The 22,937-nt window shown below is 35.4% G+C and overlaps 2 protein-coding genes and 2 pseudogenes across 2 annotated transcripts; all 4 read left to right on the top strand.

Annotated features, from left to right (window-relative positions):
• Window positions 1–4,201: 4,201 nt before the first annotated feature.
• On the top strand, window positions 4,202–5,047 carry LOC148554109 (uncharacterized; annotated as a pseudogene).
• Window positions 5,048–7,890: 2,843 nt separating this feature from the next.
• Window positions 7,891–8,341, top strand: LOC107607677 (uncharacterized). Its single transcript, XM_016309603.1, has 2 exons — window positions 7,891–7,917; window positions 8,021–8,341. Exons 1-2 carry the CDS (start codon window positions 7,891–7,893, stop codon window positions 8,339–8,341), a joined length of 348 nt encoding a protein of 115 aa, XP_016165089.1.
• Window positions 8,342–13,187: 4,846 nt separating this feature from the next.
• LOC148554108 (uncharacterized) lies at window positions 13,188–17,719 on the top strand. Its single transcript, XM_088494993.1, has 10 exons — window positions 13,188–13,419; window positions 13,501–13,587; window positions 14,160–14,365; window positions 14,629–14,792; window positions 14,899–15,207; window positions 15,634–15,832; window positions 15,943–16,096; window positions 16,385–17,061; window positions 17,279–17,482; window positions 17,528–17,719. Exons 1-10 carry the CDS (start codon window positions 13,188–13,190, stop codon window positions 17,717–17,719), a joined length of 2,424 nt encoding a protein of 807 aa, XP_088351119.1.
• Window positions 17,720–18,073: 354 nt separating this feature from the next.
• Window positions 18,074–18,973, top strand: LOC107607675 (uncharacterized; annotated as a pseudogene).
• The last annotated feature ends 3,964 nt before the right edge of the window (window positions 18,974–22,937 follow it).

Here is a 22,937-nt window from a genome sequence, read left to right as displayed (position 1 = left end):
CACTTTTAAATTAATGGTGAATTGACAAGGTGTTGAAAAACAGGGATTTATTTAACACATTCAAATGGTATCACTTGAAAAAAGGCTAGTTCCTCATGGCTTATTTGTAGAACTTTAAAGGAAGAAGTGAATATTACAGGTTAAATCAATGTAGGGCTCCATCTAGTTTCTCTCAATTTTCAATTGGGTTATTCTGATTTAAAAATTAATAATTGAGTCTTTACACTATTATGTGTTTAATAATATATTTGAGGTGTTGTATTTTAGGACCACTTGGATTTCAAAATGAGGAATATAATGGGAGCTTGCCTACTTTGGTCTATAGGCCATACTCATGAACAAAGGTGTGGATTATCTGCATTTATTTGCTGAATATATAGTTTGGCATTCATTTTGTTTATTTTATCAAATCCTTTTAAATTTTTCTTTCAGTAATTTTGTACATCTTCGTTAATGCCTTTAGACAGCGAGTAAAAGAGGTATGCATCATAGCCAATTTGGAAACTTTAACAAGTTTCTGCATAGTTTTATTCATCTATATTTTCCATTATCTCTGTGATTTAGGAAAAATCAGCTTTGGGTTGGTCATGAGATTGGTTTCCCTTAGATTCTTATTGAGTTGCATCTTTTTTCCAAGTGAGCAGAGAAAGACGGTGTATCTTTATTTCATAGAAGAATCTACAGTTAGCATAAAGTCATCTAAATAGTCTTAATTGGTATTTCTTGCTACCTGTTGCAATGTTCAGTTATGACATTCTATATGTTTTTACTTTCCCAATAAGTATATAATCTGGCATTCAATTGAAGCCAATTAACTATTGCCTAGTAACATGGATTTGCATTTGTTAACAAATCATCTATGAGATAATTTTAATTGCACTAATTTACTCTACAGTTAACAAATCCTATACCTCCTTAAATTTGGATATGCTTTTTGTAACTTGTGCTTTCTTTTCTGTCAAGTTGTTGATTTAAGATTCTTCTAGGTGAAATCTGCTATTCGGCAAAGCAGAAGAAGTATGCCGATCAATGGATATGAGGCAAGGGTTGTCATGGCTCTTTTGCAATGTGTTGAGACGTTGCAGGGTGATCTAAAAGTGGCCATAAAAGAAGACAAGGACTGGTATAGTCGTTTCATGCCTCTTACAGAAGTGGTAAATGGTGAAAGAAGTTATTGGATCTATAAATTATGAATATTATTATGTCTCTGATAGCTTATTCTTACCTAAACATGTTTGCAGATCATGAAATTTGTCGTTAATCGATCTTTAGTTAAAATGATAGAACAAATTGAGGTAAATAAGAACTCACTTTATGTAAATTATATTTGTGTGAACTCACTTTTTTGAGACTATGTTTTCTTATCCATTAGCAGCAATGAAACACTACAATAATGGGCTAAAAAAGGTAAATTAACTTCTTAGTCCTAGTCTATTAATTTCTTTTGATTATAGTACTTTTATTAAACAATAAAAAGAAAAATTCTTCTCTATGATGTTTTTCAGGAAGAGCAATACAATGGAATTGACGTTTATTCTCTCTTTAGTGATAGTAAGATACATTGATTTATATATTTATAAGAGTTTATATTGACTTGTTTTTATTTTGAAATTGAAGTGCTGAAGGTGAAGGAGGAAAGGAGGAGTATTGGGAGTAAGAGTCATTGTTTCCCTTTTTATAATATCTTTATCTCCTACATACAGATTATGATTCCTAATTGAAAATTGTTTGGCTTACACCGTTACTTCTATTTGTTTTTCTATGTCTTCTGTAGTGGTTATCACTCCAGTCCTCCAGAAATTGTTTGGGCAGGCAGAGACCCAAAGGTCGTAGAAGAAGTAGCCGCCAAGAGAAAGAAAAAATGTTGAATGGATCTTAGAATAATTGAACAACTAATGTCCAGTTTGTGATCATTATAACTAATCAAGTTATAAATAACCTCAGCCATCGAAAGATTTCATTCAAACTCAGGTTGACCACAATCATAACTTAGGCCCTGGCTTATCATGCTTCTTCCATATCTCCATTTTTGTTCTTTCTTTATTTTATTCCTTAACTTGCTTGATAAATTATTTGAATTTTATATTACTTTTAAGTATAGATGATGACTAACGGAACTTCCTAATTTCAAGCCTAACTTGTGATTTTAAACTTCTCTGACTAATTCTCCTGTTTTGTTAACCAATGATTATTTCTTATAATTCCCTTTGCTTTGTTGCAGGGAACAGCATTGTTGGTACTCGCCGGACTTGTCGTTGGTTGCCACCACTAGTTCTTCAAAGCTTGGAAGAGAGAGTTTCATAGATCTTAACCTCCCTGCCCTAGCCGAAGAAGATGATGCGAGCCAATTCGAGGATTCCGCGGTTTCGGATGCAGAGTTTGTGAATCCGGTGAAGGTTTTTTCTAGATGAAAGTTTTTTTTTTCACGATGACTATAATGATTATCTTGGTTGTTATTGATCCAAAAAGGTACTAAAAAGTTTTGATTTAGTAATTTTCTTTCTTTTTTCTATGTTCTCTTCTCAAGAATAATTTTTAGATTTGTTCAGTTACAGCTAATTGGAATAATATGGTTTACTCTATAGTTATTATTTACTTAATAATTTCAATATCAATTATCATTCTTCTCTGATTCTAACTCTAATTCAGTTCTTCTAACCTCTTTTCATACTTGTTCTGTTAGTCATATTTAACTAAAATTTTCTTCTTGTCTTTTGAATATAATTTAATAGTAGAATGAAATTCTGGGATATTCATGCTGAACAAAGACTTATTTTAGAGATTTTTATTTAATAAATGATTAAATAAATATATAAAATGAGTACATATGACATATATTAAAGTTTTTTTGTTTTAATTTATAATTTTAGATTTTGATATTAAAAAATAAATTTTTAATTTGAGAATATGTAAATGAAATGAGATTAATAAATTATTTGAAATTAAAAATAAATAAATGATTATAGGATTTGTGGAGGTTTGAAAATCTCACAAAATAGTTAATTTATGTTAAATTAAAAAATTAATTTGTGGAGTTTTAAAACTGCCACAAAAGTGATTTAAAATTGCCACAAAAGTCCAATATAAAACTCCCACAAAATACACACAAAACTCCCCCCCAACTGAATAGATTGTGGAGGTTTCTAAAAACTCCCACAAAAGACCTCGTGGCACCACAAATTTTGGGGGTTTTAGAAACTCGCACAAACCATTTGGTGGGGGTTACAAACCTCCACAAATAAGAAAAAAAATGCCACAAATAAACAAAAACCTTGTAGTGTATTACTATTACTTTACTATATTACTATTAGTATATTAGTATATATATATATATATATAATTAACACTATGCACTATACATCATTCTGATCTGTTCAACACTTAAATTAATTTTATTACCTACACACCTTACCAGATGCTTCCATTTAATTATTGCATTTACTACTCTGACTTAGCCGTTCTTTTCTCCTATTCCCTTTAACCCAAAAAAGAGAACTGTCAAATTCCTTCCCCGTTCAAAATTGCTTCTTCATCTGTTAGCCATTCTATCTCATTTGCTCGCATGCATCATTGTTTTAACAAAAGGTGAGTTGGCTAACCATTTCTTTTGCATGTTAAAGCTCTTTTTGTGGTTATCTCCGGCCAAGCAAGCTCATTTTGTTTTGTCCCCGGTTCTATCCATCCATTTTTCCACGAGATTGGTGGTTCTTTCAGTATAGTTTCTTACCCAGCCTCCCACAAACATCGTTTCAATCTTGCTGGGTTACTCGTGCTTACCTGCTTGATATTGGGTATGTTGGTAACCTCTATCTTTGCTTTGGCACAGTTCATTCGTTCATTTTTTTTGTGTTTGTGATTGCCACTATTTTGCTAGCTAATGGAGTCACTGCTATTTCCACTGCTGCCCGTTTATGTTTCATGCCCGTTTATGTTTTAGGGAACATGTTTAGCTTTTTCCTCTTAATAGTTGCACGTAGATGCATTTTTTTTGTGTAGACTTCTGCTTGGTGCGTCTCTTTCTTCCGTCACATAAGCGTATGATGCAGAGATTATGATATGTGATTGATGGACAAATTATTGTAGTAACCACGAATTTTACTTTCAGGCCACGGTTGCTCTTTCCCCAATTTTTTATGGTGAATTTCGCTCTGAACTGCCAGATGAGGTTAGATTTGTCGATTTCTCAGGCCGTCGGTTCACCATGCTACTCCACAAGACTCCTTCTCTTTGCCTAATAGTGGGAGGGTTTCCTCAATTAATTAATGCCTTTACCATCAAGGGAAGATGCTAGTTCTTTATGGCCTATGTCGGTAATGCCGAGTTCGTTATATTCCATGTGCTAGATGCGAATGCGCGTTTCCCAGATGGCGGAGTATCCTCGGACCACCCTTTAGCTGTAGCTGAACTATTAGGAAATATTTATAGCAATTTTGCCGCTTATTTTTGTGCCCACTTTGCCTGATGATGAGGATTTGTTGTTACCAGATTCAATCCACTCTAATTTGCCTCCAGCAATATATCCCACCAAGGGTGATACATACACCATCCAGTTCGCATCAACCATACAAAATTTGCCCATGTTGTCATTGCTTCTCGAAATGTATTTGACTTTTGTTACCGCTTTTGTTGCCGAACCTCTTGACTATCGCGCCTTTGCTTCAATGCTTGGTCATTATTCATTTGCCTACCCCGGAGCACTTCACAGCTTGCTACCAAATAGTGAGACTGTTGTTGTCGACAAAAAGATTACAAAATACCAAGCTGACGAGTATATTCTGGTAAGGATTTATTCAGTCGTTCCATGTTTTCGTGTTTGGTTTATGTCAGTTTTCGTCCTCCATGTCTACATCTACGTAGTCACCACATCTTACTCTTAGACCATTTTCTCTCATTTGTTTTGTAGACCCTCCCGATCAGTTTTGTTCAAAGGGCTTTTGGGACTAAACCTGATCAAGTCGACGTTGGCGATGATGCTGGTTTGTGTTACAAGGCTGATGTTCGCTCCAAGCCCAGTCGGCCCCGAGAGTGCTATTTTGCTAGGGGCTGAAGGCTTTTTAGTCAGCAGCACATGCTTCGAACGGGAAGCGCCATTAGGCTAATGGTTTATTCCCTCAAGAACTGCCGTGTGCATTGTCATGTCCTATGTATTTGATGTTTTGTTCCCTAAAGTCGAAAAGTGTGCTCCCACCATCAAATATCGAACTTGGTGTTTAAGCAATGTGTCATATTAATTTTCATATGTGCTGCTGGTTAACTCATTAATTTAGAGCACTTTAAATTTAGTGACCGAATACAGCTTAGATTAATTTTATTCATATCCAGTCAAAAGTACTTTCGTTCTTTAACATACTCTTCGACAATGCTATCTATAGAATCGGATGTGATTTTGCTGCGTTAATTGTGGGAAAAAACTGATTTTTTGTTACTCATTTATAAAATAGGCATCATATTATATCTGTATATAGCCTTTAAGGTCGCACTATTACACTTTTTGTTTTATCGGAGATGCCTCCCCATTATGGTTTCGGAAAAATTAGATCTATAACACTCTTCACAACTTTTGATTCCTTTGAATCATATTTATTCATCTTGCATAAAAGTAAAATTATTTTCATCAAATAACCCATTAACCAAATTTTTATTCCTTTTATATTAAAGATTGCCTTAAAAAACCATTTAACTAATTTTTTTAACTCATTAGATTGTATTTTTTTACAACATTCAATAGTTATTATATTGTCATCTTAAAAACCCTTCAATAATTTATAAATTATTAACTTATAACTTGAAAAATTCTGTCTTTTATATGGTTATTTTTGTGGTTTGTATATATTATTTTTATATGAAATGAAAAACCCTTCACCATTATTTTTTTCCATAACAGCGTCTATACATTAATTCCTCTATACATTAACAGGGGACAAATCCTTTTATTTCAGTGTTACAATAACGTTTTTTGATATCATCGAATGAGTTGTATAATGGTTGAAAAAAATTCCACACAACTTGGCTAAATCTGCATTTATCAAATATTTCTTTCTTATAATTTCATTCACAGATTGTTATTGTCATTAGTATTTAATTCTCGTGTTGCCACATGTGTCAGGAATTTTTGACTGACTCACTAAGTATTCAACCCGTGCTCCCTTTCACCCAGAACAGTGAAGTTCTTTTTCGTTGTGACCATTACTCTCTCTAGATCAATTCATTTCATCTTTCGGTTATGACCTCAGCCTTATAATCGAGAATATCTTGGAGCCTTTTGTTGGATTTTGTTAAACAATACACCTTATGTGAAAAACATTAGCCTACCGTCTAAGGACATTCACACAAATCGCCATTCCCGACCATCCCAACTCAATGTAAAGTCTTTCTGTTCAGTGTGCGTTCATCGCTTTGAGTCAGTAGGTGTGTCGCTAATTCCTACATTCAATGTATACATCGGTGGGTTTTGATCGCCATCTCCCAATTTTGCAAGGTTTGCCCTAACTTCAACTGCTTCACCAACTTTCCGACTCCTTGCTCAGTGCAAGGAAAAAATTAAACACGAGTTTTGGTTATTCCTTGGCGTTACCCCTTTCCCACGAGGTCTTCAGACCCAAACTTATTTATTATTTATTTAAAATTTAATTTATTTAATTATTTATTTAATTATTAAATTATTAGTTATTTAATTAGTTATTAGTTATTTAATTAGTTATTAGTTATAGTCGTGCACATGCATGTAAATATATTTGTTTTGGCCTTCAAGCCGCTTCAAACATGGATATCGAGATGGAGAGTCTATTAGGATATATGCGTATATGCGTATTAATAACACCCATATTATAATAACAACCATATAAAATTAATATAATAATATAATGTTTCATATATACTAAATAATATTTGTAATATACAAATATCTAATATATAATATATAATATATAATTTTATATCAATATAAATATACAATATATTACAATATATAACATATGATAAATAATAAATAATAAAATACAATATAATTGCTCGGTCAAATTAAATGGCTAATGTTCAAATTGTGTCTCAAGTCAGGGTTTCAGGTTTTACATTCATGGGTTTATTTAAATGTTGTCTCAGCACCGTCAGAAGGTCTGGACCGCAGTTCGATTTCCGGTATGGTGAATGGCCTTTCGTTAATGCTGGGACCCGGTGCCCTATAAATTCTTCTCTTCCTTTCTACATGCTTCCACACTTACTTTCTCTGCATCTTTTATACTGGTCCGTTTTAAGCCGTCGTTTACTCATGTCACTGATGTTTATTGTGATTGCTATTGCTATTGCTATTGCTATAGGTACATGTGTTAAAGCTTTGCCTTGACTTCCTTAGATTTAATCGTAACCAGGCATGAAATAATTTTAACATTAATTCTTCCGATTTTGACCTATTTCTTTGTCTCTTTTGCTCTTATTACCACAATCATCGTTTTGTATTCGTTTTTCTCCCAATATTTTAATAGATAAGATCCTTGTGAGGCAAATAATTAGCCATTATTTCATAGTTGTTGTTACCAAAAAAGGAAGTTCATGCATGGCGTCCTTCTTATGATATGCATAATTGGTGTTATATTTATTTTTGCTTTCTTTGATCCTCCCTGGATGTGGATTGTGGTTTTTGGTGTGTAATTGTGTCTTCTCATGTAGATTTTCTTTAATTGATCTCTAGAATTCTCTGCAGTTAATCAGGTACCCAGCTTATATTTTCATATAAAGTTTGTCTGAGACCCAAATCCACTCCCCCAGATGGATCAGACTTTTGATTCTGTTAAGGAACTTTCTCTTATTTCCGAAAAGAACTGGTGCATTAAAGTAAGGATTTTGAGGATGTGGAAGGTTCCGTCATATGAAAAGAGTTACTCTTAACCTTCAATGGAGTTGGTTGTACTTGACAAAGAGGTACGTTTCTGTCTTTTGTTACATCATGTATGTTATTCCTTTTGGATGTTTGTCACCTCCGTGATATTAGCCATCTCTTTATTTTTTGTTCCATCGTTGTCAGGGATCGCGAATCCATTGTTTCATCCGGTCCATTCATTACCGTCTTTTTGAACCGATCCTTGAGGAGGGGAAGGTGTTTGTTGTGGCCAACTTCACGATGGACTCAAACACACAGAAATACAGGCCCGCCAAGCATAGTATGCGGATCATATTTAAGAGGGACACATTGGTCTCGAGTGCTGATGACATCGATATTCCAATTGAGTCATTTGATTTCGTGGCAACCAAGGAAATATTATCTTCGGTTAGGGTTGACTTATTTCTTATTGGTATGCTCTTTGATGTTCTCATTGTGCCACCCACATCTAGGTCATTTCCCTAGAATATCATTTTTTTTGCCTCTTTCAACTGTTTGTTAATGCCCGCTTATCTTGAGGTTATCTGGAGCAGATTTTGTTGGTCTTCTGTCTGCAAAGAGTGACTTGATTCCTTTCGAAAAAAACCCAAAAGTCACACTACATGAAAATCGAGTTTGATGATCTGAGGTAAGTCTTCCCTTTTTATTGTGTATAGAAATATAGAAATCTGGATACCTCATTCATGCTGCAATTCATACTTACCTCTGATTGTGTTGTTTAATGATTATAACTGTTCTATGTAAACCGCGATAAAAAATATGTGTGGACCCAAAAGTGGCAGTGAGAAGCTTTCATGCACATTGTGGAAAAATTATGCATCTGAATTGGTCACTCTTCTTGATGCCAACAAGGCCACCGAATTTATAATCGTACTCCAATTTGCCAAGATGAAGTTCTACAATGGTATATTTAAAATTGCCCAATTAGCAACGAACCTGCTTATATGTAATCAAGTATTTGTCTAATCAAATTAAATTTTGTTTCAGGTGTGATGACTATCACCAACACAAACTACACCACAAGGCTCATGATTAATGCTGACCTTGAAGTGGTTAAGAAATTCCGCCAAAAGTCTGGTTCTTTAACAAAGGCTTTAGTTTTTGTTCACTAATCTTTAACAAGAAACTTAACGCATTGATATATTGGTTGTGATATGGTGATGTTATTAACTTTTTGATGCAAGGCTGATTGGACTTGGTACCAAGCATAGCACCAGCGTTGATGTTATAGGCCGGGTAGTGAGGCATTCTCCTTCTGAAAATTTTCTCAGCCATATACCCTACGCACCCATACATCAGATAAAGCAAACTGTTGAGGTGTGTTCATTGGGTGCTTTGAAATTTATGGTCGTTTCCCAACACCCATTTAAATATAGTCTTTGTGGAAACCATCATGAAACAGTTTAATACGTGAGTTCCATGTTTTCATGCGATACACTGCTCTTTGCAGGAATTCTTTAAAATTATTCTCCATCATGCATTTTGTTTATGTCATTCTGGTTATTTTTTTCCTATGTGATACACTGCTCTTTGCAGGAATTCGTTAAAATTATTTGCCTTCGTGCATTTTGTTTATTTCATTGTGGTTAATTTTTTCATCCAGAAATCAACCTACGTGACATGTGGAACGGTGATCGACATTGACAGAGATCATGCATGGTGGTACAAGGCTTGCAGGCAATGCACTCAGGGACTGGAGGCACTTACTGAGCAGTTTTATTGTGCAAAATGCGATGTTTACTCAACAATTTTTGTTGCAAGGTTGGTTTCCGTTCCTGTGTGGTTGCTTTGATCCTGTGTAGTCTCCTTATATTCAAGAACTTTAGTTAGTTTTTATTTTTTTTAATTTGATGCTTTCCCTAGATTTGGAATCGGTTAAATCAAACAGCCATGTTACACCTGTGTGTTTATTGTTAAATCTGGTCAGAGCATTTGTTGCATCATCAACATGCCCCCCTCTTTTTTTTTGTTTCTGATGCATTTTTTATTTGTGCATGAAGGTTTTGCATTCAGGTTTGTGTTGTTGATGACTCAGATACAGCAATCTTTGTTCTCTTTGAGAATTCTGCCTCAAAGTTCTTAGGACTAACTGCCGCTGACATCCGCACCAGCATGCTTGCTAAGATCTTTTGGTCTGACATTTCGTGAATTCTTTCGCTACCGACTTACTCACTTCTTGTCTTCAACAAACAAGGTTATGGAAGAGACCATTTCCCAGAGGAGCTGAATGCACTGGCTAGGAAGACACTCCTTTTCAAGCTTACTGTTAGGCATGATAGCCTAAATAAATTTAAGGCGTGCGTGATCATCGTTTCTAGGATATGTTCTGATCCAGAAATTATAGCTTCACTTGCTTTAGAAAAGAACATTAAATTGGTATGAGTCTTTAATTACTCCACAAAGGCCTTTCAATTAGCATTGCGTATTCAACTGCTACTGCTTTTTGTGTTCCTTGACACTTTACAATCTCACTGTTATCTGTTCCAGGATGCATTGCAGAAGTTGACCACTGGAACGGGTGTTCGTAGTGGTGAATTGATTCGGAATGGGAGCATAGTCGGAGTTGCTGGTTCCACCACCCCTCCGAGCACCAAAGCCGCATCTGTTTCTAAGCTTGGCGCTGACCACGTGGTTACACAGACTCCTGTAAAACGACTGTGCATTAGATCCGACAATGACCTCTCCTCCCGTGCCTCACTCTCTTCCTCCAAGATTCTTCTTCCTGCGTTTGAGAAGTGCATCCCAGGGAATGCCACCGATCCTGTTGCAGAGGATATGTGAGCCGGTCATCCCTCATTCTCAGAGCTTCAAATAAAAATAAAGCCAACCGAACTGCTTGGCGTTAAATAAACCGCTTTGACTCTTTCGTTTTATCAACTTGATTTCGACTTACTTAAGATTCCTAATGTTACATTCATAGTTGGAATTTATTTTTACATGTTCACATTAGCAATGTGTCATGCCACGTTAACATGCTACTGCATCGTCTCATTGTCGTCGTTTTTATTTAGTTTGCTCAATCATAGTGTTGGATCTCATGGCGGCCCTTGGTTGGGCTTCTCGCCTGGTCTGGATTGAGATGCCCCATATTGATGCTAACGTTAGTTTATACACTATTCTATTTATCCTTCCATGTGGTTTTGTGATCCCCGTCAGATGTTATGTCACTACTTCACTTGGTTACCAAAATCTTACTGATTTCGTTAACATGTAGGAGTTTCCTTTTTTTTTCTCTGTTTATGTGTACTCCTATCATTGCAACCTGAATGTTGTATGTCATTAAACATGGAATTTCACGGGTTGGATTTGCTTATTCACTTTGCTTTCTTATGCCATGGGGGGAGGGGGTTTAAACTGGGGTATTATTGGAGATGAAGCTCTTTTGTTTCAAGAATAGTTCTGCGGTAACCGCGTTGAGTTACCTGATTAGTGGCGCTCTGTGTTAGGCATGGGACCTGTGTATGAAACAGTGTGCTCATTCCCATACCCTCTTCGTTAATTATTTTCTAATAACTGTTGATAGTGATTGGTTTTCTGGAGTTTCGTCAACACAACATGAATGACAAGCCATTTTAGTTGCGCCCCGCACTTTCCCACCTAGATGTATCTGTTCTGTGCATAATGATATATTTATCACTAACCGATTCCTTGCAATGCGTTCCCCGGGGCTTAATGCAAATTGGTTAGATGCATAGGTTTCTTCTTCCATCCTTCAAAACATCATTAACATTATTCATACCCAATCAATAACGAACCAGCATAACAGGTGATAGAGTTGTGCCCGACAAGTACATTTTCCTTTCATTGATGCTGTATAAAAAATATATCTCCTTGAACAGACTTCCATCTGCCAATAATTTCACATTAATTGAATAATTGAATTATTCTATTTAGATTAGCCTCTTGTCATTCAAACACAGGCGTCGCAATATGATTTGCGCGATCCTCCTTAACTTGTGAAGACACACCATATTTATAAGTACTTACATTTTTCCAAAAGTGGCAGCAGATTTTTCTTTGAATAGAAAGCCTATTTTTTCCTATATTGTGTGTGTAGATTGTACACTTCCATGTTAGAGCATTGTCAAGATTTTCTACATACTTCCATGGGTCAAATAGACCAAGCGGTTTTAAATTCCACTCATTCGAAGATAAACAACTCTTATTTATAAGCAAGGCTATCTTATACCTTATCAATAGTGGGTTTTATTCTGCTGTTGTTTATTTATGCCCTGCCTTCTTCTATGGTTTCGATTTCAAGTCAGATTGTTACCAATTTATGGTCGTGCTAATAAATTGTAATTAAGCACAAAAGACCAGAGAAAAATTTCATTTACCTACACGCATGGAAGATCTTTGCATGCATCAGCACGCCAAATTATTGTCCAACAGTTGATTGTCATATTGTATGAGGTAGAGAAAATTAGTTTGGATACAAATAAATGTCTTATATCGAACAATCATTCTTAAACTGTTAAAATTTGATTCTTAAACTATTAAAATTTGATTATTTTAACCAAAGAGATTTTCTCTTATGTTGAGATATGGCTAAAATTTTCTTATCACATCTTTTATATGAACAATGCATATTTCACACTATTCCTTTTGACCTTGCATAATAAGTTGCAAGGCCCGTTTTGGAGATTAAGTTAAAACACATTGCATTACTTCTATTCTCTTAAAAAAACCTCTCTAATTCTTTCCTGCGGCACCTTTGTTTGTATGCCAGAACTCACTTAACATTTCTTTTGTCATTATTTGCTCCCTCTAGATATAGCAATTATGTGCTGAGTAGTCAAACCGAACTGGTGTTTACCTGGACTCCTGTTTCCATGTTCCACTACTCCTTTTTTATGTTACAAATAATAAGTGTAACTATGATTCTGCAATTACAATTTTCCCCTATCAGCTAACTTCCTTCTCTCTTTCTTTTGGTTATGTTAAGGTGATCGGTTGACTATGTCTTGAGTTCATTGTTTTTTAAATTGTTTTTTGAATTTAAATCAGTTGCGGGATGCTAAATTGATCTGTTTCCTCTGTGAACTGATCTCTTTTCCTTAATGGTCAAAGACTAAGCAAGCGCCTGAGCACATGTGTTTTTCATAGTCTAACTTTGACATCATTCCTGATGTAGATCTTTCGGTCATCTCCTTTCTTCCATTACTCGTTGACCTTTATCATTGCATGTTGCCTTTATTGTCTAGCCGAGCGGTGTCCATTTTTGCAATTGTCTGAAATCAGTTTGAGTGCCTGTAACAAAATTATTCCACACACCTACCCCTTTGGCAACCAGTTCGGTTGCCTGGATTCCATGGAACACCAAGCTAAGCTCGCACGACAACGGCGGATAAATTTGCTGGGTCATAAGAGGCGCCAGGTCAATGTGTTGCTGAGTCCATTTGGCCCCGAGAATGGTTTGTTAGTCGTTGTCCACTACATAGTTCGCTTCATGCTCAGCGTCATTTTTCCATTAGACTTTTTCATTTTTCGGCGTGATCCATTCTTTCCTCTGTTAGGGAACATGTCATTATTTGCTGGAAATTGTGTGACCCTTATCTTGTTGCTCTACTGGTGTGTTTATGCATGATTTATAAACTTTCATCTACGATTTTCTACTATTGCAGTTGATCCTAACAGACACATGTCTGAGTCCTTCCAAACCGCTATTGGTGTGCTCCAAAAATCACCCGCCTCTGTTGTCACAGTCCAAGGTTAGCTTTACTTTGTCAATCTATGGTCGATCTCTTTTCTAATTTATTCTTTGGCTAAATGGCTCTCCGCGGAACGTAGCAATATTCCCCCCATGTGCAATACTCACCGCTGATATTGCTTAGTTGTCGTGATCACATGTGCTGCTCCTTTTTGTTTTTGACATTCTATTCCTTTTTTAAATACTGCCCCATACCACGGTGTTGGCTTGTCCATCCGCGGATAACACCCCTTTTTTCCATTGCAGGTTCCTCATCGTGCAACGTACCTAGGTCCGGTGACAGACAAAAGCGTTCTATAACACGTACCATGTAAGTAATGCCTGAATTTTCCATCTCTCTAGGATATGTTCTGGAGCCAGGAATTATGCTGCAATTAAACAATTAAACAATTCTCCCGTATAAGCTGGTGCGATTTTTTTCATCATTAGTATGGGACCTTTTGCCGAGCCTCACCCGTAGCCATGGTTGAACATGGGTCTTTGACCGGATTGTTCCGCCCACTAACTCACAATCGTTTTAATGTTTCAAATTTAGCTCCGAGATTTGATAACTAGTTCTCATCAAATATGCAGTCGGGTTGGCTATTCCCTTGTCTTGGTCTGCAAATTTTTATCTGCCTGAGGCTAGCGACATCCAAGTTGAAGCTTTTGTTGCATCTTCTACTGAACCAGGTGTTATTCTCAATGACTATGATTATGAGTTTATCCATATTTTGACCTATTATTGTACTCCTGCAAAACTTGATTTTGCTTTATTTCATATGTTCACTAGATGTTTGGTCTATTAGGTAACCCACGCAAAGATGTGTTTTTTGTGGGGCAAACATGTGGATGCACGAGCAATTTGTGAAAGGTGGAGCCAATAACACTATATTATTTGCTATTTGTTGTATGAGTGAAAATGTCACTCTCCCTTTGTTGCCGGTCCTGCTACCATTGTTGAAGGTGTTATTGGATGGAGATGATGAATGATCTTTGCATTATCAGAAACATATCAGGGCCTTTAATGTTTTCGTTCACATCTATGGCTGGAAATATTCAGTACACATTAAACAAGGGTTCCGCTCCCCCCATGTTTGTTATTAGTGGCCACAATTACCATTCAATTGGAAGTTTGATGCCACAGCAGCCTAGCAAGTCCAAGTTTGCTCAGCTCTATTTCTATGATACGAAAAACGAAGTCCAGAATAGGATTGACACAATTGGGTGAGTTGGTTGTACTGATTGTCTGCTGATATTTTAATATGTGTATTATATGATTCCGGTGTGACCTTCATTTATCTTGATGTATTTTATTTTTGGGTTGATGTAGCCTGTCTAATCAACACAAATCTATAGATCAGACAATTGTGGCCGACCTCAGCAGCATGCTTGATTCCCACAATTCTCTTGCTAAGTCTTTTCGATATGCTAGGCAAAGGTTCGCTGAAGATTCAACCACTCCGCCACAGCTTCGTCTTATCAAGAAGAGGAACACTGATGGTAGAAGATATAATCTACCATCAGCGTCTGAAGTTGCTGCTCTTATTGTAGGTGATTTTGATACAGATAACCTTGAGAGGGACGTTGTACTTCAGACACATTCAAATCAGTTGAAACGCATTGATGTTGATCATCCCCAGTACCTTGCACTATAGTACCCCTTGCTTTTTCCGTACGGAGAAGATGGTTTTCGGAGTGATATCTTAATATCCGATAAAAGATCTAAGCAACAGCTACATAAGCGAGAAACAATTAGCATGAGGGAGTTTCTGTCTTTTCAAATCCAAATGAGAACGCACGAGTCGCAAGTTCTTCTCAAATCAAGACGTTTGTTCCAACAATTTTTGGTTGATAGTTACACTATGGTAGAAGCTGAAAGACTACAATATCACAGGTTCCACCATAACAAGTTTCGCTCCCATCAGCTGCAAGGCCTACATGAGTGCCTAATTCATGGTGAGACACTGGCTTCAAGAACTGGCAAATGAGTTATCTTGCCATCTTCATTTGTCGGCGGTCCCTAATACATGTACAACAATTGCAAAGATGCATTTTCTATTTGCAGGTATGCCGGTTATCCTAGCTATTTCATTACTATCACATGTAACCCAGATTGGAACGAGATTAAAGATTGTGTTGCGGACTATTCATTAAAGCCAAGTGACAGGCCTGATATCATATCAAGGGTTTTCAAGATCAAGTTAGATGTCGTGCTAAAGGACTTAAAGGATGGGTCCATATTCGGAAAGCCCAAAGGAAGTAAGGTTTTTCATTCAGTGTCTTCAAGTTCACGCCAATACATTTGTCCTTTTTCCATCAATGGTTATTTGTCCCCTCACATATTCTTTTCTTTTTCCAATTTTCTTTGTTTTAGTTGTGTACACAGTTGAATTCCAGAAGCATGGTCTTCCCCACTGTCACATTTTATTATTTCTTCAACCAGCCGAGAAGCCAAGATCATCCGATGATATTGACCATCATATATCGGCTGAGATACCCGACGAACACACTCAATCTAAGCTGTACAGGTTAGTCCAAAAATTCATGGTTCATACCCTGTGGAGTTTTGAACACGAGTAGCCCGTGTATGATTAATGGGAAGTGTACCAAGTTTTATCCAATGCCATTCTGTGAGAAAACAGCCATAGACAGTGCATGTTTTCCCAAGTATATATGGTCGGATAATGTTGACCTCGACAATCGGTTTATTGTCCCGTATAATGCAACATTGCTTCTTAAGTATGGGTGCCACATAAATGTCGAGTATACTTGCTAGACATCTGCTATTAAGTATTTGTTCAAGTACGTCCACAAAGGTAATGACCGTGTCACAGCTTCATTTTTCCGATCGCATGATTCAGCTGATTCTGTTGTCACTGTGGATGAAATCCAAAACTACTATGATTGCCGATATATATCTGCTTGTGACGCATCCTGGCGGCTATTCGGGTTTGAGATTCAATTCAAAGAGCCAAACGTCATCCGCCTTCCATTCCACTTTCCAAATGAACAGAATATTTTGTACAAAGATCATCAACTTATTGAAAATGTTATTGAGGCTGCGGTTTCAAAGGATAGTATGTTTATTGGGTGGTTTAAGGCTAACAAGGATTTTGATCTGGCCCGTACACTGACTTACGCGGAGATGCCGTCATTTTTTGTTTGGGACAAGCAGGGGCATATGTGGAGGCCACGGAAACAAGGGAATGTGATTGGTTGTCTCACACATATTCCTCACTCGTATAGAGAGGAGTACTACCTTCGTTTGTTATTGAATTATCAAAAAGGGTGCCAGACATTTGCTGATGTTCATTCTGTTGGTGGCATTGTGTACGATACATTCAAAGAAGCCTGTTATGCGCTAGGGTTATTGCAGGACGATAAGGAATTTATCGATGCACTTAATGAAGCCAGTTCGTGGGCGTCACCGAATTATATCAGGAGGTTGTTTGCAATGCTTTTGATGTCAAACAACATGGTGCGCCCTGACATGGTATAGGAGCAATGTTGGCAACATTGTGTAGACAACTCGATGCTCTCTGGAAGACATAACTTGGGTAAACTTTCTAGATTTTTTTTCCTATCATGTTACTGTATTGCCAAAAATTCAGACCAATCCATTTAAAAACTCCCCTTTTTTTCACCTCTTGCATTGTGTTATGCATTTATTTTTTCCCTTTATCATTGTGTCGAATTTGTTTGTGATGTAGCTATCTTCCATTTTGATTTCAGGTTTCCAGCGTTCCATTCATGAGATTCAGTCCACCATACTTGCCAAAATTGAAAAACTTGTGCAGCCAAACGGTAAGAGCCTAAAAGAATTTACTAACATGCCATTTCCTGATTTTGTTGATTTGACTGAACCTTCCGACACAGTCTTTTTTGACGAGCTCAATTTTGACAGGACAGAGTTGGCAAGTATTTCCGTCGATTTGGTTTCCCGGTTGAATCGAGACTAGCGCGCTGCGTTCGACACAATAGCGAATGCAGTTAGTCGTGGCACAGGTGGTTTTTACTTTGTTTGTGGATATGGTGAAACTGGTAAGACTTTTCTATGGAATGCACTGTCTGCTTTAATAAGGTCGAAGGGTGATATTGTTCTCAACGTGGCATCCAGTGGCATTGCAGCGCTATTGTTGCCTAATGGGTGAATTTCTCATTCACGCTTTAAGGTTCCACTCAGTGTTAACCAGGACTCTATTTGTAATATAAGGCAAGGCACACCCCTCGCACGTCTTATTTCATCTGCAAAATTAATTATATGGGATGAGGCACCTATGTTAAATAAATTTTGCTTCGAAGACAAGTGCCTTAAGGATGTTCTTCGTTTTGATGATGGATATAATCCTGATGCTCTATTTGGTGGAAAAATTGTTGTTCTAGAAGATGATTTCTGTCAGATATTGCCTGTGATTCCTCGAGGTTCCCGGGAAGAGATTGTTCATTCGTGTATTAATGCTTCAAACCTGTGGCAATCTTGCCAAGTGTTGCAGTTAACTGAAAACATGAGGCTGAGCCGTGGTTCGTGAGATATGCACGGTGTACAATTAGAGGAATTTGCTGAATGGCTGCTTCAAATTGGCGACGGGTTACTCGGAGACAGCACCGATGGCGAATCAGTGATTAGAATACACGACAACTTGCTGTTGGATATTGAGTCTCCATGTCTGCATGATCTGGTGTTGTTCGTTTATCGTGACATTTTACTCCATTCTTCTAGCGTGGATTATTTTAAGGGTAGGAGTATATTAGCACCAACACTTGATGTTGTAACTGAAGTAAACAATCATGTGGTGCCTTTGATCCCTGGCAGCGAGAGAGTTTACTTGAGCTCTGATACATTAATTAATGAAGATGGTCATCTGGAATCTGAATTATACACAATGAGCACGGAGTCATTGAATGCATTGAATTGTTCAGGAATTCCCCAACACCGGTTAGTTCTTAAAATTGGTGTTCCTGTGATGCTTCTTCGCAACATTGACCAATCCAATGGACTATACAACGGTACGCAAATGCAGGTTAGACGTCTTGGCGACCACATCATTGAGTGCATCATATTAGCAGGTCGTAATACTGGTGAGGTTGTCTTTATTCCCAAGATGAACATGTCTCCTAATAATGAGACATTACCCATCAGGTTTACTCGACGACAGTTTCCGGTTGAGCTTTGCTTTGCGATGACCATAAACAAGTCTCAAAGACAAACGCTGTCAACTGTTGGCATGTATCTTCCAAGACCTGTTTTTACTCATGGTCAGCTTTATGTTGCGCTCTCTCGGGTCAGCATACATTCTGGACTGAAGATATTATCTGTTGGTTCTAACGGCACAGCTTCAGATCATACTATTAATGTTGTCTATAGAAAAATTTTTCCTAACTTGCTACCTAACATTTTGCCTTGAACGGTTTGTTTGTCATGTGGTTCTTTCGTCATCTTCTCGGTAAGCATTTCTTTTATGTCCCCGTGCTTGGCACGGGTCTTAAAACTAGTAATATTCTAAAAAAGGTATTTTATTATTAATATTAAAAAAATAAAAAAATATTTTGTCTTAATATTGTTTAATTGTATTTCGAAAGACTTGTATTCTACTTTAAAAAAGATTAAAATATTCGTAAAGTTCATTTTAAATAATTAAAATAATTTTTAGCATTTATTTTAAAAATATTAAAATATTCTTTAAGCAACATTTTTAAAACTACTAAAATACTACTTAAAAAGAGTAACTACTCTTTTAGAGTCAAACGTTGTATAATTATAATTTTATATATATATATATATATATATATATATATGTGTGTAGTTTTGATATTTTTTTATAAAAAACTAAGGTTGAGCAAAATAAACTTGTTAAAAGATTTAAATAACAAAACAATATTTTAAAGTTAATGTTCAAAATACTATCATTTTAGAACTAATTCATATTATTTTATCGTATAAGAAATTAGAAACTAGAAATTTTAGGTTAATTTTAAAAATGAAAAAAAAAATTTTAGTTCATTTTAACACTATAAAAAAATTGCTAGATATTGTCGAATTTAGCGGTGAATAAATCTGACAGTCAGTAATTGTTTATAGGCAAATTTTTTCGTCCGCCACTAATTACTAACGAATTTAGCGGTGGATATAAACTTGTAATCGGTAAAATTCTGGAGCTTGTTATGGTTGGATTTATCTTCTAATAAATTCGACAGTAATATATCATTTATTAATAATTAAATTAATAACTGTCAACGAATTTAACTGACGGTAAATTTTAATTTTAATTTAAAAAAATTAAATTTTAATATATAATTTTAAATATTTAAATTTAATAATGTTTAAACTAATAAAATTCAAAATTTTAAAATTTACCATAATAATTTCTTTATAACTTTTAATTCAAAGTTTATAAACAACTTCCAATATCAAAGTTTATGACTAAAATTTATTAAAATTTTAGTTTCACTCAACTCTCATACCCAATCTTCTCAAAATACTATATTCTCACCTTTCATCCCAAATTTAAATACTTCGTATGCACTTTTTATCCCAAATTATTCAGTTAATGATACATAATCAAATTGTATACCATTAATTTAGTTAAACTTTATTTAAGTTTAATTCTTTGGATACTTAAGTAAATAACCAGTGGTGGCAGCTGCAATTGATATTGGGGTTAGAGGAGTGTAGGGTTAGAGTTTAATTAGCAAATGTCAACAATATTAAAAAAATGCAAAAAAAAAAAAAAAGAAAGAAGACATACCTGATTGAAAGAGAAAGACTAGCGTCGTAGTTAATGAAGGCAAGCAGCGGCGGTGGCAAACGACAGGGGTAGCATTTCGCAGGGAGGAAACAAACTCCTCCATGGCAGAAACAAGCTCCTGAATTCAGGGTCAATTCTACCGGTGGATTTATCGTAGAACGCATAGTCTGCGACCAAAACGGCGCGTTTCATTTAATTACCATACCGTCGGATTTTTTCTCCCCTAAATCTGATGTAAAATGTGTGTCCACCAAACTTTTTTTCGCGCCATTTGTTACGTCAGATTTATGGTCGAAAATATAAATCCGATAGTAATATTTCGTGGATAATAAATTTAATGTTGCAACTGCCAATATATCTAACGGTAATGTTCGATACTAAATCTAATGATAATCAACATTTTTTTAGTGTAAATGATTAAAGTAACCTATTTAAAACTCTAACAAAAATAATTTTTTATGATTAATTTTAAAAGACTATAATACGTGAGTTTTAGGTATGATTATTTGTATTAGAAAATAAAATCCGAATATAACTTGAAAAATACTAAAATTTGTGTAGAATTTATTTTAAGAGATTAAAATATTTTTTTTTAACATTAATTGAAAAAGACAAAAATATTTTTAAACTCCAAATTTAAGGTACAAAACGTAGAGTATAATCATGAATTTTTAGAAAGATTAAATTATCTTTATAAATTTAATTAAAATTGTTTTATTGTATTAAAAAGTAAAAATTAAAAACTCTTGAAATCTTAAAAAAAATTACCTTTTATAACATAAATTGTTTAATTTTATTAGAAAATATAAATTTTAATGTTTTTAAAAAAAAGCCTAAAATAATAAAATACTGCTACGAATGTTAATTATGTTACAATAAAATAATCCCAAAAAACTCCAACTAACCCACATGCCAAAGCCGAACATTCCACCGTATGGGAATGGGATTAATGCCAGTCTAACGGTAACGGGTCCCTGCCCATGAGCTGCAAGCCATAGAACATGCGAAAATGGAACAATAAAGTAAATGGAACACGTGAAAATCTTCCAATAACTTTCTCATCCATTTGATAATTGGGTCTGCCACAACTTCTTCAACTGCTTGGGCCGTCTCCAAATAACAAATTTCTATTAGGCCAGCCTAAAGAGTAAAATAATATCTCATATTCTAATTACCAAAAACAAACATCTCAATTTCTCATGGAAGATGACTTTTTTTTTTTATTTATGGATATGTGCTACAATATAATAATATGCATTGCACCTTTTTTCTATATATAATTCTATTGAAGTGGTCCCACTAATTTAAATTAGTTGGGCTTCAAATGGGTTAAAGCTGTATGCCAAAGCTGGAAATACCTTTAAAAAACGTTACTGAGGATTGCATGCTTACTTTCATGTAATGTGCACTGTTAGAAAAATCTGTACCCGAATCACAAAATCATCACCTTAGTGCGATTTTGCGCTGACTCGTACCAAATATATATTCTCTTGTAAAAATTGATTATTTAATGAAACGCGATCTGTTTCCACTGAAAGCTAGCTTTATGGATCATGAGCCGACACCACTAATCCATTTTGTGCTGTGAAATTATATATACATTTTTATTATTGAATATGCCTCTAAGACTTAGTGTGGTTACAAAATGCCTACTAAATCTTCACCTTCAAAATGGAATAATAATCATAAATAAAATATTATTAGCATTCTCTCCCCTTTTTTTCCTTTTCACTTCAATTAATATCAAGTTGGTTAAGTACTAAACAAATTCATCCCATTTCTACGTATCCCAAAAACTTCTCAACTTGGATAAAAAGACTCTTTCTCAAGAGAAATAGAAACTTATTTAATTAATCAAATTCTTAATAAGTCACCAAAAAAATCAAATTCTTAATAATAAAATTTAAAAAAGAAAAGGCCCAACAAGAACAATGGAACTTACTGCGCGGAATCAGGAGGCAAAAGAAGCGTGGTAAACGGCTTTGATGGTGGAACAATAGAACTATAACTAGGAAGGGCATGCTTAAAGGTGATCATGAGTTTGACTTTTGAATAGAGTTGCTGATGAGTGCTCAGAATTATTTTGGTTGTATATATGAAAGGAAAACTCAACCTTCAAGGTATGCTTGGTTATGTAATCAAGTCTCAGTCTCAGTAAATTAAGTCATGTCAAAAAAAAGAGATCGATAAGTGGGTTCCACCGGAATTGGACTAGCCTGATAATTAACGAATCTTATTTTTCTTGTAGAGATGGTAATTACTAATTAAGCGGAAAGTTCTTATGCAACTTTTGGGAGGAAATTAATTAAACTTTGATGCAGATCTTAGAGGAGCTTATTATTAATATTAATATAAGTGCACCAAAAATTACATATTTATGGAAGGAAAGAATAGTTGTGTGGGGAAACTGGAAAGAGATGGAGAATAAGGAATCAGGAAAAAATCGTTTTCATAAGCTCTCTCACTCTTGAGAATATGAATATCACTGTCGTCTGTCCAAGTTAGAGCAGACGCCACCGTTCAAATCAAAAGACCTCACTGCTCCTTCCCCAATAATAACATTTTCTTCTTCACATCACACTTTTACAATCATTTAATTAATTAAGAATTTACTTAAAACAAT

The sequence above is a fragment of the Arachis ipaensis genome, chromosome B7 (assembly GCF_059453495.1).
Source record: "Arachis ipaensis isolate K30076 ecotype BB chromosome B7, ASM5945349v1, whole genome shotgun sequence".
Taxonomy (NCBI): domain Eukaryota; kingdom Viridiplantae; phylum Streptophyta; class Magnoliopsida; order Fabales; family Fabaceae; genus Arachis; species Arachis ipaensis.
The sequence above is the reverse complement of the archived record's forward strand: the minus strand, read 5'-3'. Positions and strand labels throughout refer to the sequence as shown.

Coding starts and splice junctions, on each gene's coding strand:
- LOC107607677 (XM_016309603.1), top strand. CDS start 7,891: ATGGAGTTGGTTGTACTTGACAAAGAG. Junction 7,918..8,020: donor TGGTTGTACTTGACAAAGAG/GTACGTTTCTGT, acceptor CATCGTTGTCAG/GGATCGCGAATCCATTGTTT.
- LOC148554108 (XM_088494993.1), top strand. CDS start 13,188: ATGGAACACCAAGCTAAGCTCGCACGACAACGGCGGATAAATTTGCTG. Junction 15,208..15,633: donor ATTGATGTTGATCATCCCCA/GTACCTTGCACT, acceptor TTCTATTTGCAG/GTATGCCGGTTATCCTAGCT. Junction 17,483..17,527: donor ATTTTGACAGGACAGAGTTG/GCAAGTATTTCC, acceptor AATCGAGACTAG/CGCGCTGCGTTCGACACAAT.